The sequence below is a fragment of the Geotrypetes seraphini genome, chromosome 3 (assembly GCF_902459505.1).
Source record: "Geotrypetes seraphini chromosome 3, aGeoSer1.1, whole genome shotgun sequence".
Taxonomy (NCBI): Eukaryota; Metazoa; Chordata; class Amphibia; order Gymnophiona; family Dermophiidae; genus Geotrypetes; species Geotrypetes seraphini.
Genome location: NC_047086.1, coordinates 357,753,362 through 357,770,647, shown reverse-complemented (window position 1 = coordinate 357,770,647; position 17,286 = coordinate 357,753,362). Strand labels below are relative to the sequence as shown.

General features: G+C 37.6%; 1 protein-coding gene across 3 annotated transcripts in view; it reads right to left on the bottom strand.

Moving 5' to 3' along the window:
* Positions 1-17,286, bottom strand: part of IARS2 (isoleucyl-tRNA synthetase 2, mitochondrial) — a 160,624-nt gene that overhangs the window by 98,408 nt on the left and 44,930 nt on the right. For all 3 annotated transcript variants that reach the window (XM_033936093.1, XM_033936091.1, XM_033936092.1), the window contains exons 10-11: positions 14,495-14,585; positions 12,507-12,658 (exon numbers count right to left, since the gene is read on the bottom strand). In XM_033936093.1, the coding sequence (XP_033791984.1) occupies positions 12,507-12,658; positions 14,495-14,585 (243 nt within the window). The remainder of the gene's footprint in view (positions 1-12,506; positions 12,659-14,494; positions 14,586-17,286) is intronic.

The following is a 17,286-nucleotide window of genomic DNA, read 5'->3' as shown; positions in this document are numbered from 1 at the left end:
ATCCAGCATCTATGCGGGTAGCAACGATACATGCATAGTTAAAACAAAACACAAAATACAGCTTACAACCTGAAACCAGTGCCCTAAAATAAGGCCAAACAACTGCAAAATTACACATTGCCCAGTCTTGTAAAGGCCAATGGGAAAAATTAAGCTTTCAAACGTTTCTGAAATGCCAAAAAATAAGAAATTAGATGAATGGAATCAGGAATTGGATTTCATAATGAAGGTCTAGCCACCTGAAACCTTCAGGATCGATTTACAACTTTAGTAACTGAACAAAGTGGGGGAACAACCAAGAGGTCTCTAACTTGTGATCTCAAAGGGCGACCAGGTACATATGACTACAATAAGGAGATAATCACCTTAGGCAACAAGTAACAAACAGATTTAAAGGTCAATATCTTGAATTGTATTCAACATATAACTGGCAACCAATGGAGTTTGGTTAGTTCAGGTGTGACATGTTAATAGTGAGGCAATCTGGCTATTATTCTTGGACGATACAGGAGTGGCTTCACACTTGCTCTTGTCCTCTTTATCCCCTTCTCACCCTCCCTCCCCATCTCAAATACATAAATAGTACATATCCATAATGAACAAAAATATAGCAGCAAAAGGTGTCCATCGGTGAGCAATATAACAGAGGCCTGACCAGCAGAGGCTGGTACTTTGTCCTCTCAGTGACTGAAAGGTGCTGATAAAAATAAAAGAAAGATATAGTTGAGAAAACCTTGTATTAGATCTCCTTGTAGTCGGAGACCTTGTCGCTGAAGAGCTGAATAGGACCCAAAGAGAGGTTTTAGGAAACATGGAAATTGTTTCCAGCAACTGGAGGGTTGCAGAGCCGACTGTGAAACCTTAACTCAGGAATCTGTATAGAAGAAATTAATTATTCCAATTTTTTTGTAAATATTGACAGAATATCGATACATCTATGTTGCACCAAACTCAACTGTGCATACCGTACCATGATTCTGCATATATCTTCTCAGATCCAAAATCTCTGCCATAAATTGAACCTTTTAAAGCCATTGGCCTTCTATATAAAGAAAACTTGCTATGGCTGAGCTGATGTTTTATTTCTGAACTACTCATAGAAATGCAAACCAAGATATTACTTTATCTGTTTTTGTTTTGATAAAATCATTACCTACAGATTCAGGTTTATATTAGCAGATTTTGTAAGCCTAACAAATTGACTCCAATAACAGTTCGGGAAAGTACAAGAGTTGATTGGACTGTCCCAAATGCGGGTTCGTCTAGAAGCAAGGAGATCTTGGATTCATTACAGGAAGAATCGTTCTGGTAATTAGCAATGGAACCCATGTGGGATAGAACTATTCTGGACTTGGTGCTTACAAATGGGGAAAGTGTTTCTCAGGTTATGGTGGATGATCATTTGGCATCTAGTGGTCACAAAATGGTGAGGTGGGATGAGAGGACTTACTCAACTTTGAAGGTTTTAGAATTCAAAAGAGTTAACTTTGTCAAGATGAGGGAATACCTCAAGGAGGAATTAGTTGGATGAGAACAGCTGAACGAAGTAGAAAAGGAGTGGGTGAAACTTAAAGGAGCTATTCTAAAGGCGACAAATCTTTATGCTAGGAAAGTACATAAAGGTAAAAGAAAAAGAAGGCTGCTTTGGTTCTCAAAGATAGTAGCTATAAAGGTGAGAGAGAAAAAAAGTTAGCCTTCATAAATTACAAGACATTGCAGAAAGTGGAAGACAGACAAAAATATGTGGAAAAGCTACGAGAAGCAGGAAAAGCTGTCAGAAAAGCAAAGATAGCTGATAAGTTAAAATTGTGGGACAAAACCTTTTTAGATATGTAAATAATAGGAAAATGTGTCAAAATGGCATGGTGAGGCTCAAGGGTGAAGGGGACAAAAATGCAGAAACTGTTAAGGATAAAGCTGAATTGCTTAACAATTATTTCTGTTCTGTGTTCCTGGATGAAAGACAGGGGATAGAACTGCAAAAATAAATGCAAATGGGAATGGATGTGTAGACGACAGGGAAAGATTTCTCAGAAGACTGTGTTTATGAGGAGCTAGCTAAATTAAAAGTAGGCAAAGCGATGGGGCCTGACGAAACAGATCCCAGGGTAATCAAAGAACTCAGAAGTTCTGGTGGTTCCATTGTATTATCTTTTCAATGCTTCCTTAGAGTCTGGTGTAGTCCCGGAGGACTGGAGAAGAGCAAATGTGGTCCCTCTGCACAAAAGCAGAAGGAGGAGGTTGGGAATTACAGGCCGGTTAGTCTTGACTTCAGTGCTGTACAATGGGAGGGAAGGAAGAGAGAAAATCCAGTCCATGAAGCAACCGCTTGAAGAAGAATTTGAAGAAGATAGGAAAGCAGGAAGAAAAAAAAAAAAAAGAAACTGGAAACAACTTAATGGAAAAATAAACCTCTAAACAACAAAGGTAAAAAAAGAAATTTATTGATTGAAATATGTTAGCTTTGGGAAATGTATATAGCAGATGTCTTTGTACTGTGTTCATCAGAAAAGAAAATGCATTTCTGTTTTTATTTCTTCAATGTTGAAGTACTTGCTGACTCTTGCTGTGGGCTGGTGAGGATCCCCAAGCACCACCAGCCGAGGACCTCCTCTAAAGATGGCCAGAACTTCCCTCCAACAAGCGTAGTAGTTGCTGGAAGCATCCCTGAACCACTGAGGTGCCAGCATCTATGACTCAGGAACACTGCTGCTGCCTGCCAAGCTTGGTAAAAGGGATCCCTGGCCACCTTCAGAGGAAGTCCTCAGCTGACATAGCTTGAGGGTTCACATCAGCTGGAGTATTTATATTTTATATTTACATTAGAGGATCTGGCAGAGACAAATTTACAAACTGTGTATTCATCCCAATTAATAAAGTGTCTTTGCTTATTTGTAAATGGGTCTCTACTACAGCCTTTAACTCAATAGCATAATTAAAGGAAATAACTACAGTCAAACCTCGGTTTGCGAGTAACACTGTTTGCGAGTGTTTTGCAAGACGAGCAAAACACTCCTGCAAGCTTTGATTCGATATGCAAGCCCCCACTGAGAACTGGCTTCGCCCCCCCTCCCGCCCGTGACCCCTCCCCAAACCCTTACCTTGAGCAGACACCAGCACGCAGCACCAACCCTCAGAATCTCAGAGAGAGTGGGAGCCAGAAGGCCTTGAGCATGCGCAAATGCTCAAGGCCCTGCAGCAACCCAGCATAGATCAGGGCAGGCTCTTTCGGCACCGACATGTACTATTGGATGGTGCTGCATGCCAGTGTCCGCTCGAGGAAAGGGTTTGGGGGGTGATCCGGTTCCCAGGGATAGGTGGAAGCGCACCAGTGGCTTCGAGGGAGGGGGGGCCTTTTGGGGATGTGGTGGGGTGGAAGCGTGCCAGTGGCCTCGAGGGGGGGGCTTTTTGGGATGTGGAACAAATCATCCGAGTTTCCCTTACTTTTTATGGGGAAACTTGCTTTGATATACGAGCACTTTGGTTTACGAGCATGCTTCTGGAACGAGTTATGCTTGCAAACCAAGGTTCCACTGTACTTCTGAAGTTTATGGGGATAGGCGGGGGTGGAAGAGATTATTTGTGAGGACAGACGGGGATAGATTCGATTCCAGTGGGGATGGTTTTGATTCTAGTGGGGATGAGTGTGATTTCTGTCCCTGCGCAACGCTATTCCGCATAGACAATTGATAAATAAACTGAATGTATGGGCCCTAAAGTGACAAACTGCTTAAGTGGAAGAAGGGTAGCGATAAATGGAGTTTTCTCGTATGATAAGGATGCTGTTAGTGGTGTGCCGCAGGGATCTGTCCTTGGGCCTGCTCTATCAAATATCTTAGTGAGTGATATTGCATAAGAACTGTCTGGCAGTTGGATGATACCAAGTTGAGGTGAGATCTGACGAAGCTTGAAAAATGGTCTGGTAACTGGCAACTAAGATTTAATGCTAAAAAATGTAGGATCAGACTTGGGCTGCAAAATCCAGGAGAACAGTATAGTATAGGGGGTGAAGTACTTCTTTGCACTGTGCACAAAAGAGTGTGACTTGGGAGTGATTGTATCTGATGATCTCAGGGTGGCAAAACAGGTGACGGTCAAAGCCAAGTAAGATGTTTGAGTGCATAAGGAGAGGAATGGCCAGTAGGAAAAGGGAGGTGATAATGCTGTTGTTTAAATCTCTGGTGAGGCCCTATTTGGAATATTTTGTGCAGTTTTGGAGACCGCACGGTACTGGGGTTCAAGAAAGGATTGGACAATTTCCTGCTGGAAAAGGAGATAGAGGGGTATAGATAGAGGATTACTGCACAGGTCCTGGACCTGTTGGGCCGCCGCGTGAGCGGACTGCTGGGCATGATGGACCTCAGGTCTGACCCAGCAGAGGCATTTCTTATGTTCTTAAAAAGATAAAAAAATAGGGGGCGTGGCTTGGACGCGAACGATGACGGTTGGATGAAGAAAGAGCTCCTGTATAAACAAGCTTAAATTTCAGAAAAACTACAAAAAAAAAACGTTATTAATGGTATAATATATTGGAGTTTGCCTCTTTGATTAGATGAGAGAGACAATTGAAGGGGAAAATCGGGAGAAAGAGGTGCCGTTTTCATTTGTTATCTGAGAAACGAGGTGTGGAGGGCTGAATCCGTCTCAACGGCAAAAACAGCAAAATCGGGTCCCCCAGGCAAAGCCGGCAAGATCGGATCCCTGCTGACAGAGCCGGTAAAATCAGGTCTCCGCTAGCAAAAAACAGCAAGATCGGGTCCCTGCTGACAAAGGCGGCAAGATCAGATCCCTGCTGACAGAGCCGGTAAGATCGGGTCTCCGCTGGAAAAAAACACCAAGATCGGGTCCGCTGACAAAGGCGGCAAGATTGGGTCCCCCAGGCAGAGGCAACAAGATTTACTTTTAAACGTTGCCAGGGTGGGCTGGTCTGGGACGCCGTGAGTCCAGGGAGGCTTTCCTTCCCCTCCTCTTTATCACGATCTCTGGCAGAGAGCAAGAGGAAAGATTTCCCGAAGGTGGGGGTTAGCAGGCAGTTGCTCGGTGCACCACGACCGCGGCCATCTTGGATCGGAAAAAAAAATAAATAAATTTTTACAAAGTCTGGGTCTGCCGGTGAGATGCCTAATGACAAGGATTAGTTTTTTTTGAAATGCCTGATGACTGTTTAAATCAGGGAATGGGCTTTGAAATAGCTGTCCTCTGCTGGAAATGAGGAGAGATCTGCAGTAAAAGCTACTTGGCAACGGTTTTTTTTTTTTTTTTTTTTTTTAACTATTTCCTTGCTGCTAACTTCAAAAATAAACTGTGAAGGATCAGTATAAATGTTAATCTCTTCTGCTATAATTCAAGAGATTCAGATATAAGAGACTATAGGTTTTTGGGCTCTGAGGAAGGTAAAATAAAAGGATTGGTAATTTCTTTGACCTGAAGAAAAGTGACATTGAGACAGTTGAGAGACACTGAAATACATATACATGCACATTGAAAGATTAAAGTAAATATATTGGATGGAATATTGCTCTCCTCGGTAAAAGCTGCGATTGGGCTTGTAAGAGGAGAGCTAGAACAAGAAGGCTGCAAATTTTTTTTCTCTTTAGGCTAGTTGCCAACAAGAGTCTGCAATAGAGCCTAAGACAAATAACTTACAGTTGCTTTAAGAATACTGAAAAAAAGGGGGCGTGGCTTGGTCGAATAGTTGGTTAAACGAATAGCTCCTTATAAGCAAATATATTAAAAATATATTAAAAAGAATTACTACCAAATATTTTAAAGAAACTAAAATATATATTGAAATATGACTTCAACTAAACAAAATAAAGCTGACTTAGGAGCTGGAACATCAGGAAGCAATAAGAGGTCGAAACCTGAGCCAGGTACACCCTCTAAAATCCCATTACCAACAGAAAAAAATCTGGATGTTATGGAAGAACTAAGACAAATAAAAGAAATTGTCTTAGATAGTAACAAAAAACTACAAAAAGCAATGGAAGATGCTGCAATCCTAACTAAAAGAGTGGACATTACAGAGAATAGAATTTCAACATTAGAAGATATTACAGAACAATTAAATACTGACATGAATCACAGCAAAATCATATGGAAAGAAATAACAGAGATAAAAAAAAATCTTGAAGACAGCCGGAATCGTGAAAGACGGAATAATTTAAGAATAATCGGATTACCTGAAGGAGTAGAAAAGAACGATCCGATTGCATTTCTTGAAAAATTTCTACCTAAAATACTACCATTGAAATTTAAAACGGAACTGGAAATTGAAAGAGCCCATAGGATTCCAACACAAAGAAATAACACTCAAACAGGTCCAAGAACTTTAATTTTCAAACTTTTAAGACACCAACAAGCAATTGAAATATGCCAATTAGCCAAGGAAATCAAAAATCTTAAATGCCAAGATTCAAAAATATACATTGTCCCGGACTTTGCAAAAGAAACAGCAACAAGAAGAAAACAATTCTTAGACATGAGACCACAACTAAGATCTCTAGGAGCTAGATTTGGGCTCCTGTACCCGGCAATTATGAAGGTTACCGTTGCTAACAAAACGCAAAACTTTACAGATCCAGAAAAACTACAGGAATTTATAAATCAACTGGAGCAACCTATGACAATCTAAAGAACAATTAATGGGTTCATACTAAAGTTTATTGACGGCTAAAGATAGATCAAAACGGAAAGCAATGGAAAAAGAACACACAAGGATCAAATTAAAGACTTAAACAACTTGCAACATTCTCCATAGAAAACAAGAAAACTGAAAAATATAAAAATTCTATTCAGAATAAATAGAATAAACTGAATGGCAGGAACGTAAATGATTTGAAACACATCTCCGAACTCAAATGATGACGAAGAAAGTTTCTTCAACAAACTTAAAAATGTACTGATTGAATCCGAAATTTTGAAAGCGGAGTAATAGTGAGAAAGAAAATCATCCTTCAATCACAAAGAATATTATAAAAAAAAAAAAAAAAAAAAGATGAAGTGATTGGTTTGTTGTATTTCCGGTTGAAGGTGGTACTTCAGGTTTAATTTTGCGTTTCGGATACATTAAAATGCATTTCAAATACGAAATATATGAAAAGAATAAATCTGAAACGCAAATTTTATGTTCTTTCATTTATTAAGTTTAATTTAGTATCCACAATAGTTCAACCTGGGAATCCTCTATGGGAGATAAAAGGAGAGTTTTTGGCACAGGACTTCACTCTTGTCTGCACAGGCCTCAGATACTTTAAAATCATAGATATCTAGAGAGTATGCTATTGAGACAGAACTTACAAGAACACTGATGGGAATGTTGGCTCCTCTTAATTGACAACTCTCTCGTGAATCATAAGAAAATAATGAATATAAGAGATGAGTGGATCCCTGTGCTGTAAACTCTTGTTACAGTTCTGAGGAAAGAGGCTAAATTGGAAAGCTTTTTAAAGTAAAAATAATATACCACCTGAAAAGAAATGAATAGTAATTGAAATGTTATTAGATATAATTGATTTAATATAATCATTCTTATGGATTTAAAGATATACAAATACAGAAAATAATCTTTCAATACATAAGAATGAAAAACTTTTTACTTATTCTTATAATTAATAATAAAAGAAAAGAAAATATACAAAAATAGAGAAAAAATGGTAGTACTTTAGATAATTATTATTAGCTTGTGGGAGTTATCTAAATCTAACCTCAACCTGCGTATCCAAGTTTTCGTAATTAATAAGGGGGGGAAGGGAGGGATAAGAGGGATGGGAGGGAATAAAAGGGAAATATATAAGGAAATCATGGGAATAAAGGAAAAAAGAGAAATGAAATACTTAAAACACTGGGAAAATATACATAATTTAATATCTGAAAATTTAAAAATAAATGGATATTAAAATTATGTCTTTAAATGTTAACGGTCTAAATCATATGATAAAAAGGAAAAAAGCACTATCATTTTTAAAAAGGCAAGATGCTGATATATGCCTCATACAAGAGACCCACCTCTCACATATAGAATCTAAAAAGCTAGAAGGAGGCTGGGTCAAACAGTGTTTTTTTTCACCAGCTATAGGGAAAAAGGCAGGTGTTGCTATTTTAATTAACAAAAAATGCTCTGCTTCATTTAAACTAAAAGCTTCAGATATTCATGGAAGATGGATAATGGTGGAAATGAATATGGGAAATACTACCATGACGTTAATCAATATATACGCCCCTAATTCGAACCAAAATGAATTCTTTAAAACTCTTCAACAACTGATCATACCACTGGCTACTTCAAATCTTATAGTAGCAGGGGACTTCAATGCTGTAATGGATCCTTTATTAGATAAAAACCCAGGTAGAGTTATGAAATCTATGGGACTAGATAATTTGATTCAATCTTGTGATTTAATAGATATATGGAGAATACTTCATTTTGATGGTCGGGAATTTTCTTTCTGTTCTCATGTTCACAATTCTTTTTCAAGAATAGATTATATCTTTACTTCAAAACATCTTGTACATCAAGTGACACAAGCAGCCATTGATCCAATTATTCTATCTGACCATGGTGGAGTCTGGATCAAAATTAAAACTACAGATCAAAATAATAACAGACCAATTTGGAAAATGGATAGTACATTGTTGGTTGACAAAAATTTTTGTGAAAATCTTCTAACAAAAATGAAAGAATTTTTTCAAATAAATGATAATGATGATATTAACAGAGAAACTTTATGGGATGCCTTTAAGGCAACCATTAGAGGACAAATAATTTCTTATTCGGCTTTTCTAAAAAAACAAATTAAAAAACAATTTTTAATCTTAGAAAAAGAGATTAAAAATTTAGAATCAAAACTTATAGAAAAATGGGAATATTCTATTCAACAAGAATTATTAAAATTAAAAGGTAAATATAATGAAATCTCATCTAAGATGATTAGGAAAGATTTATTTTCTTAACAAACATTGTACTATGGTAATTCAAACAAATCAGGAAGAATATTGGCAAACTATCTTAAAGCGAAAAAAAGAAAAACAAAATTAATAGCAATAAAAGATGAAAATGGAAATACATATACACAAATTGAACCTATTTTAAAACAATTCTTAAAATTCTATAAATCTCTTTATTCATCCGAAAATTATCTAAATAAAGAAAAAGATGGTTTTGAATTTTTAAAAATGTTAGAGGGTCCAAAAATTCCTGAACATATAAAACGAAGTTTGGAAGAACCAATATCACTAAAAGAATTAGGAACAGCTTTGAAGTCTCTTAGAGTTGGATCCGCTCCAGGTGGTGATGGATATACAGTGGAATTTTATAAAACATTTCAAAACTTTTTATTACCCTATTTATTAAATCTTTATCAATATCAACTTAATAAAGGTTGTATTAAAGGCACTATAGCAGAATCTTTGACTATTGTTTTGCCAAAGTCCAATAAAGATCCCACTTTGGTATCAAACTATAGACCAATATCTTTAATAAATGTAGATGGAAAATTATTAGCAAAAATACTTGCGCTAAGATTAGCTAAAGCTCTCCCCCATATAATAGGTATGCATCAAACAGGATTCGTTGCTCAAAGACATTCATCTCACAATACCAGATTAACATTCCATATGTTATATTTAACAAAGAAAATGAACGAACCTACTTTTGCAATTTCATTAGATGCAGAAAAGGCCTTTGATAGAGTAGAATGGCCTTTTATGTATCAAGCAATGGAATGGTTTGGTATAGGTCCTGGATTTATACAAATGATACAAACAATGTATAGCTCCCCTTCTGCTAGACTATATATTAATAATACGTTTTCAGAAAAATTTAATCTACAGAGAGGAGTTAGACAAGGATGTCCCTTGTCCCCTTTGCTGTTTGATATTGTTTTAGAACCCTTAATATTAGCTATCCAACAAGCTAAGGAGATACAGGGTATACCTCATTCAGATAAAGAATATAAGATATCTGCTTATGCAGATGATTTATTACTATATCTGAAGAATCCAGAATCCACCATTCCACATCTACTTGAATTGATTGAGAAATTTGGAAATTTTTCAGGATATAAAATTAATTGGAATAAATCAGAAATTCTTCCACTAAATATACATTGTACAAAAGGTTTATTTGATACATTCCCTTTTGTTTGGAAGGAAGAATATATTAAATATCTTGGAATTTTGATAACAAAAACAGTAGATGAAACAATGAAAATTAATGAAAAATGCTTATTACAAAAAGTAATAGAAATGTGTGAGCAATGGAATCCTTTGCACTTATCTTGGTGGGGAAGAGTACAAACTGTAAAAATGATGATTTTACCGGTAGTATGTTATCAAATGGGGATGATACCAGTTTTCTTTCAAGATTCGTTTTATACAAAAATAAATAGGACTTTGACAAAATTTATATGGCTTAATAAAAAACCAAGAATTGCTCTAGCGTCATTACAAAAACCAATTAAGGAGGGAGGGGTAAATTTTCCCAATTTTTATAGGTATCATCAAGCCTATATCTTACGTCATGGTATGTATTGGATCCTCCCAGAACCCACAGATAATATTCCAGACTGGTTTTGGCTAGAATGGAGGCTTATGTTTCCATTACGTCTTAATCATGTAATTAGTATCAAAATGCCAAGGTTATACAAAGATCATAAAATTTTTATGGATACCTGGAAAACTCTAAAATACATAAGTAATCTTACTCAAATTCCAATTAGTAAATCAACCAACCAAACTATATGGCTAAACCCCAAGATCAAAGTTGGCGGTTTTAAAGTCATCTGGAAACATTGGATGACAGCAGGCATTCGCACTTTGGATGATGTAATTAAAAATGATAAATTGCTGGAGTTTTCACAATTGCAACAAAAATTTGGTCTCAATAAAACACAATATTTTAAATGGTTGCAATTGAAGCAATCTATTCAGAAAGGGTTCCCTGAATGGAAAGATCTCGCTAAATATCACAGTTTGGAATTCTTATGTTTCCAGATGGACTCAATAGGTCACAAAGCCGCACAGTGGTATAAATTATTATCCGGATATATAAATAAAAAACCAAAAAATGGTCTTAGAGACATTTGGAGCATTGAGATAAAACACCAAATTAGTGCATCTCAATGGCCACGACTTTGGTCTTGGAGGCTAAAATGTACGGTGTCAGCATCTATGAGACAAACTTGGTTTTTTCTTCTTCATAGAGCTTTTTGGACCCCTACTCGTTTACAAAAAATAGATAGTTCAAGATCTAATAGATGCTGGCACTGTCACATTGAAATTGGGACATTAGATCATCTTTTATTCTTTTGTCCATTTATCCTATCATTCTGGAAATCAATTTGGCCCCAAATTAACAGAATGTTAGAAAATCCAGTAGCCTTGACATATGATACTATATTATTTGGAACAACTATGAGAGCAAAAAGCCAAATTTCATCCAGTAATAACAAACTCTTATTTATTTTAACTGGAATTGCAGTACAACAAATTACATTCAATTGGAAACAACATGATAGATTGAACTATATGTTCTGGTGGAATTCGGTATGCCACATATATAAAATGGAACTTGCTATTGCAACACACAAAGGATACATGAATAAATTTAAAAAAATATGGGGACCATTAACCGATTTTTGTAATGAAGGATAATTTTTTCCCATAAATAACACTGGAAACATCTAAAGACCGTTAACATGATTTCTCTAATGAACTTTTCCCATGATAAGATAATTGTAAAGAGGGAAATGGGGTGGGTTTTTCAATTTTGATTATTATATACTAAATTAATATTTAAAGAATATACAATAAAATTGATTTATGTATTATTGGTTGGGAAGGAGGGTGGGACAGGGGATTATTATATTAATGTTAAACTTGATATTAATATATGAGTTAGTCAAGTGTGTATTTAAGTTCCTATTGAGTTTATTTGTAACACTTGTTGTAACACAAAAAAATGAATAAAGAATTTAAAAACAAAACAAAAAGATAAAATAGGATGTAGTCAGTCCAGAGGGCTGCTACAAAATTGGTTAGTGGTCTTTGTTATAAATCACATGGGGACAGACTTGAGGACATTAATATGTATACTCTGGAGAGATGGGAGATGATAGAGACATTTAAATATCTTTGTGGCATTAATGTACAGAAGGTAAGCCTATTTCAAATGAAGGAAAACTGTGGAAGGAGAGGGCATAGGATGAAGATAAGAGGTGATAGGCTCAGGAGTAATGTAAGAAAATACTTCTTTACAGAAAGGGTAGTAAATGCATTGAATAGCCTCCAAATGGAAGTGGTGATGAAGACTTTCTGAATTCAAGATAGTATGAAACAGGCATGTGGGATCTCTTAGGGAGGAGGAGATAGCAGATGTTGTAGATGGGCACACTGGATGGGTCATTCGGCCTTTATCTGCCATCATGCTTCTATCTAAACCAGTACAAACAAACCCAACCTATCCATAATGAGAAGGTGGAGAAAAATAAGTCACATGAACATTTTACCTGAGCTCCATCTTTGATATCTGCTGTGTTTACAAACCACTGTTTGCTTGCACGTATGATCACTGGTTTTTTAGTCCTCCAGTCATAAGGATATCTGTGCACAAATGTTTCCTCCTTTAACAAACTCTTTGAGGCAGAAAGCATTTTGATAACTATGAAATGAATGCAAAATGAAAGAAAAAAAAAGAGCAATTATCAGATGAGTAGTATGGCAGAGCTGTAATACCCCATCTTCCCTTCCCCAGCCAATTGTACAAAAGGTATGAAAAATAAAGACAGATCCAAGAGTTCCAGCATTATCAAAAAGCTTGATCTCCCTTCAGATATGGGACTGTTTATGAAATTCTTCAAATTATGTGCATGTGGCACCACTGGATGTTTCTGTGCCGAGGGCCTAGATTTCCATTTTCAGAAAAACACATCTCTGTAATGAGGGAGCAGCTTCAAGCCATGTGATACAAATTCACTTTATATAAGCCATAGAAAAATAGATTTAGGGGGAATATAAAAGTATATCGAAAAGTCTATACCCAGGATTAAGTAGTTGTCATTCTTTAATGTTAGCTTTGTTCTCCTAACTGACCAGTTATCCCACAGCTAAGCTTGCATTCGTTCTTAGTGGGATTTGTTATTTAGCATATGAAGAATTTTCACACTAGTTTCTGGTACTAGCTCCCGGCTTAGGATTGCTCACATTGCCTGAGAAGGTTTGCTATTGCTACTTTAAATCTTGAACAATCCTAAACAAAAACATTCACAGGAAATCTCCAGGAGTACAAAGCATATACCAACTGCTGCAGAAGTGGGGACAGGGCAGTTCAGTTTATAAAAAAAAAATTTCTTACAAGCACAGAATAGGAAAAAAAAAAAATCCCAGAGAGCAAACTTCTTTGCCATCAGAATGGCAACTTCTTGGTAATGTAATGCAAAAAACAGCATAGAAACATGAGGCCCATTCACAGCATCCACTATCTCTTCCTCTCCCTAAGAGATCCCACATGCCTGTTCTACACTTTCTTGAATTCTTTGTCTCCACCACCTCTATCAGGAGATTATTCCACACATCTACCACCCTTTCTGTAAAAAAGTATTTTCTTCTGAATGTAAAGTATTATCCTTGCAAGTATTTAACTGTTCCAAAAATCTCTGAGGCAAACTTGCAGCTCAATGAAAGGACCAACTCTCCATTTCGCTGTCAGCCCCAAGAAGTATGTCTCTATATTCACAGCTGCCATCCACTGCAACTACCGTCAAAATCTCTGGAGACATACTGAACTCCATCTTGCAGGGGAACATGGGCAATCCGCCGACCAAGCATGAGATCAGAGATCCGAGGCCATCCATAGGAAAATTTGGGGTATTTCAAGTGATGTATTAAGTTAATTTGTTATTACTTTCTGTACACTTGATGTAAATATAAAATGAATAAAGAATATAAAAAAAAAATATTACCCAGCTAAAAAAAAGTATTTTCTTAAATTACAAGATAAGTTTACATTTTTTTTTTGCAACAAAAATATTGTTTGATTTCACTGATAAACAATAATTGAATAAATTTATTGCTGCAGCACAAGAAGGAAAGACAGAGGGGCAGCTGTGGTATCACAAAACTGATCCTGACATCTTCCACCTCTCTAAAGTACATTAGCAATATCATGGCAGCTATTTCTTTATTATTCAGCAGACATTTTCTTTTTAAAAATGTCTCTTGAAGGAAGTAATATCACAGGGACTACTTTCTGCCAGTCTAGAAACATTCTTTTATCCCTTACAAACATTGCTCCCCAGTTCTGAATTGAAATATGATTTCCTGGGTACCAATAGAATTGACTAACCCAGAAGACTAGTGAAATGGGAAAGTGAAAGAGATCAATGCCCTCTCTTGGTCCCACAACCATCCTCCACAGCATTTATTCCCTCTGGGAGACATAAACAGACAGAACCAGATCCCTTACCTCTTACTCTTAAGTGTATGAAAAGAGTCTAACCTGTTTCAGTTCCATCACCAAGTACATCTTTACCACAAAGCTCAGGTCCTGCCTCTTCCATAAAGCAGCCACTTTCATCCACCAGACAGTCCTGTGAAAAATCATGCCTATCATCACTTCAATGAAAGATATGCAATGGGTAATACAATGCAGAACAGTTTACAAGACTCTTTTGGAATACTTCTCAGGACTGACCTCAAAGTATATACAATGATTTTGTATGTCACCCAGCCTTAACCTGTTTCCTTCTTGAAACAGTCAATGCTTCCGATGAATCAAACCCATTACATAATTCATCTTAATACTACTAAGTTCTGGTTTATTAAGGATCTATATTAGTTACATGAGGAAGTTCTTCTTCACCCAACGGGTGGTAGACACCTGGAATGCGCTTCCAGAGGGCATGATAGGACAAGGTACGGTATTGGAGTTCAAGAAGGGTTTGGACAATTTTCTGAAGAAAAAGGGGATAGAAGGGTATAGATAGAGGGTTAATATACAGGTCCTGGACCTGGTGGGCCCCCGCGTGAGCGGACTGCTGGGCATGATGGACCTCTGGTCTGACCCAGCAGAGGCACTTCTTATGTTCTTATGAGGACCCAGGTAAAAAACTAAAGAGCTTGGCCAGTCAGATGTCACTGAAGTAGAGCATCATTCAGCTTGTATCATTCAGCTTTACTAAAGGGGACTCTTGTGCTGTTGGTGATCCTAGCAACTGTCTTCCATCCCCCAACACAACACCTGAATTTGCCTCCACTACGAAACACTTCTTAATTACATTACATTAGGGATTTCTATTCCACCATTACCTTGCAGTAGGGATTTCTATTCCGCCATTACCTTGCAGTTCAAGGCGGATTACAAAAGCATTATCAAGGAAGTATTACAACAAGATCTTACCAAAAAGAGATTTGGACATTTTCAAAGAGAGTAAGAAATGAGTTTGGTTATTTGTTTAGGGTTATTGGCTTTAGTGAGAGGTGGTGTTTGAAACTTGCGATGTTGTTTCTTTTTTCAGGGATTTCTTGAATTTCTTAATGCCGTTATCTAGTTGTTTTAGAGCTTTTGCTTGTTTAGATAGATTTCACAAAGTGGTGTAGTGAGAGAGGATGACGCCCAGGGCGATGATGCCCAGTATCACTGTGTCATGCTTTCTTCCACTCTTCTCTGCCACTCTTGAAATGTTTGCCAGCGTGAGCAGCATCTCCCACCTGTTGCTTGTGCTGGCTTCGGCTCCTTTCTGATGTCCCATCCTGGTCTCGTGACAAGGAAGTGAAGTCAGAAGGGAGCCAAGGCTAGCATGAGCAGCAAATGGAAGATGCTGCTCGTGCCAGTGAACATTGAATGAGGTATGTGTGTGTGTGTGTGTGTGTGGGGGGGGTGACGAGGAGGTGAGATGCCAGTGACCCCAATGAAGAAGGCACCTGGGGCTGACCGCTGCCCCCTCCCTTATTATGCAATTGATTCCACATTAGTCATGGAAGGAAGCTTTTCTTTGGAAACAGTCCATCACATTAGATGCAGAAAACATGTGAGGGAGTCAGTTGGACTTATCACATATTTAGCGCTGAAAGGCGTACGCAGCGCTGTACATTGACATTTATAGACGGTCCCTGCTAGAAAGAGCTTACAGTCTAACTTGGACAGACAGAAATGACATATAGGGTTGGGGATGCAGAACCCAAGGTAAGAGGAGTTAGGAGTCGAAAGCACTCTTGAAGAGGTGGGCTTTTAACTGGGCCTTGAACACTGCTAGAGACAGAGCCTGCCTTAGGGTTTTGGACAGCTTGTTCTAAGCATACGGTACAGCAAGGCAGAAGGGACAGAGTCTGGAGTAGGCAGTTGGAGAAGGGCACAGATAGGAGGGATTTACTAGCTGAGCAGAGCTCATGGGGGAATCACAGGTGGAGATAAGCAAAGGGAGATAGTGAGGGGCAGCTGAGTGAGTGCATTTGTAGGCCAGTAAGAGAAGTTTGAAATGTATTCAGAAATGGATGTAGATCAGTGCTTCTCATCCCAGTCTTTAGGACAGATCCAGCCAGCCAGGTTTTCAGCATATTGACAATAAATATGCATGACAGAGAGATTTACATCCTGAAGAGATAGTGTGTGCAAATCTCTCTCATGCATATTCACAGTTAATATCCTGAAAACTCAGATGGTTGGGTATGCCCCAACTGGGTTTCAGAAGCACTGCATTAGATCATCAAGGAGTTAAAAGGAGTAATCAGGGAGGACAGGGCCATAGAAGAATGATGAAATGAATTCTTTGCTTTAGTCTTTACTGATGAGGATGTAAAAGAGCTACCTGTTTCAGAAATGGTACTTAAGGCCAATGTAGGTGTCAAACTTAATCAAATAAGGAGCCGAAATCTAAAACACAGGTTAAGATGTGGGCCAAATTTTTTTATTAAGATACTTAGTCTTAGCAGGATTCTGGGTTAGATGGACCATTGGTCTGACCCAGTATGGCTCTTCTTACATTCTCATATTCCTCAGAGCGATCTCCATTGACCACTACCCTCTGTCATCTTCAACTTAACCAGTTCCTAACACAGTCTGTCACTTTGGGGCCCATCCCAAGGGCACTCGGTTTATTTATTAGACGTCTGTGTGGAAAACTGTCAAAGGCTTTGCTAAATACACCACATCTAGCGATTGCAGTACAACACCAGAGAAATAGAAAAAAATGAATTTCTTCCTAAACAATGCAAAATATAGACAGCAGATGTAAATTTTCAAAACTAACATATTTCAATCACTGAATTGAAAATAAAATCATTTTCCTACCT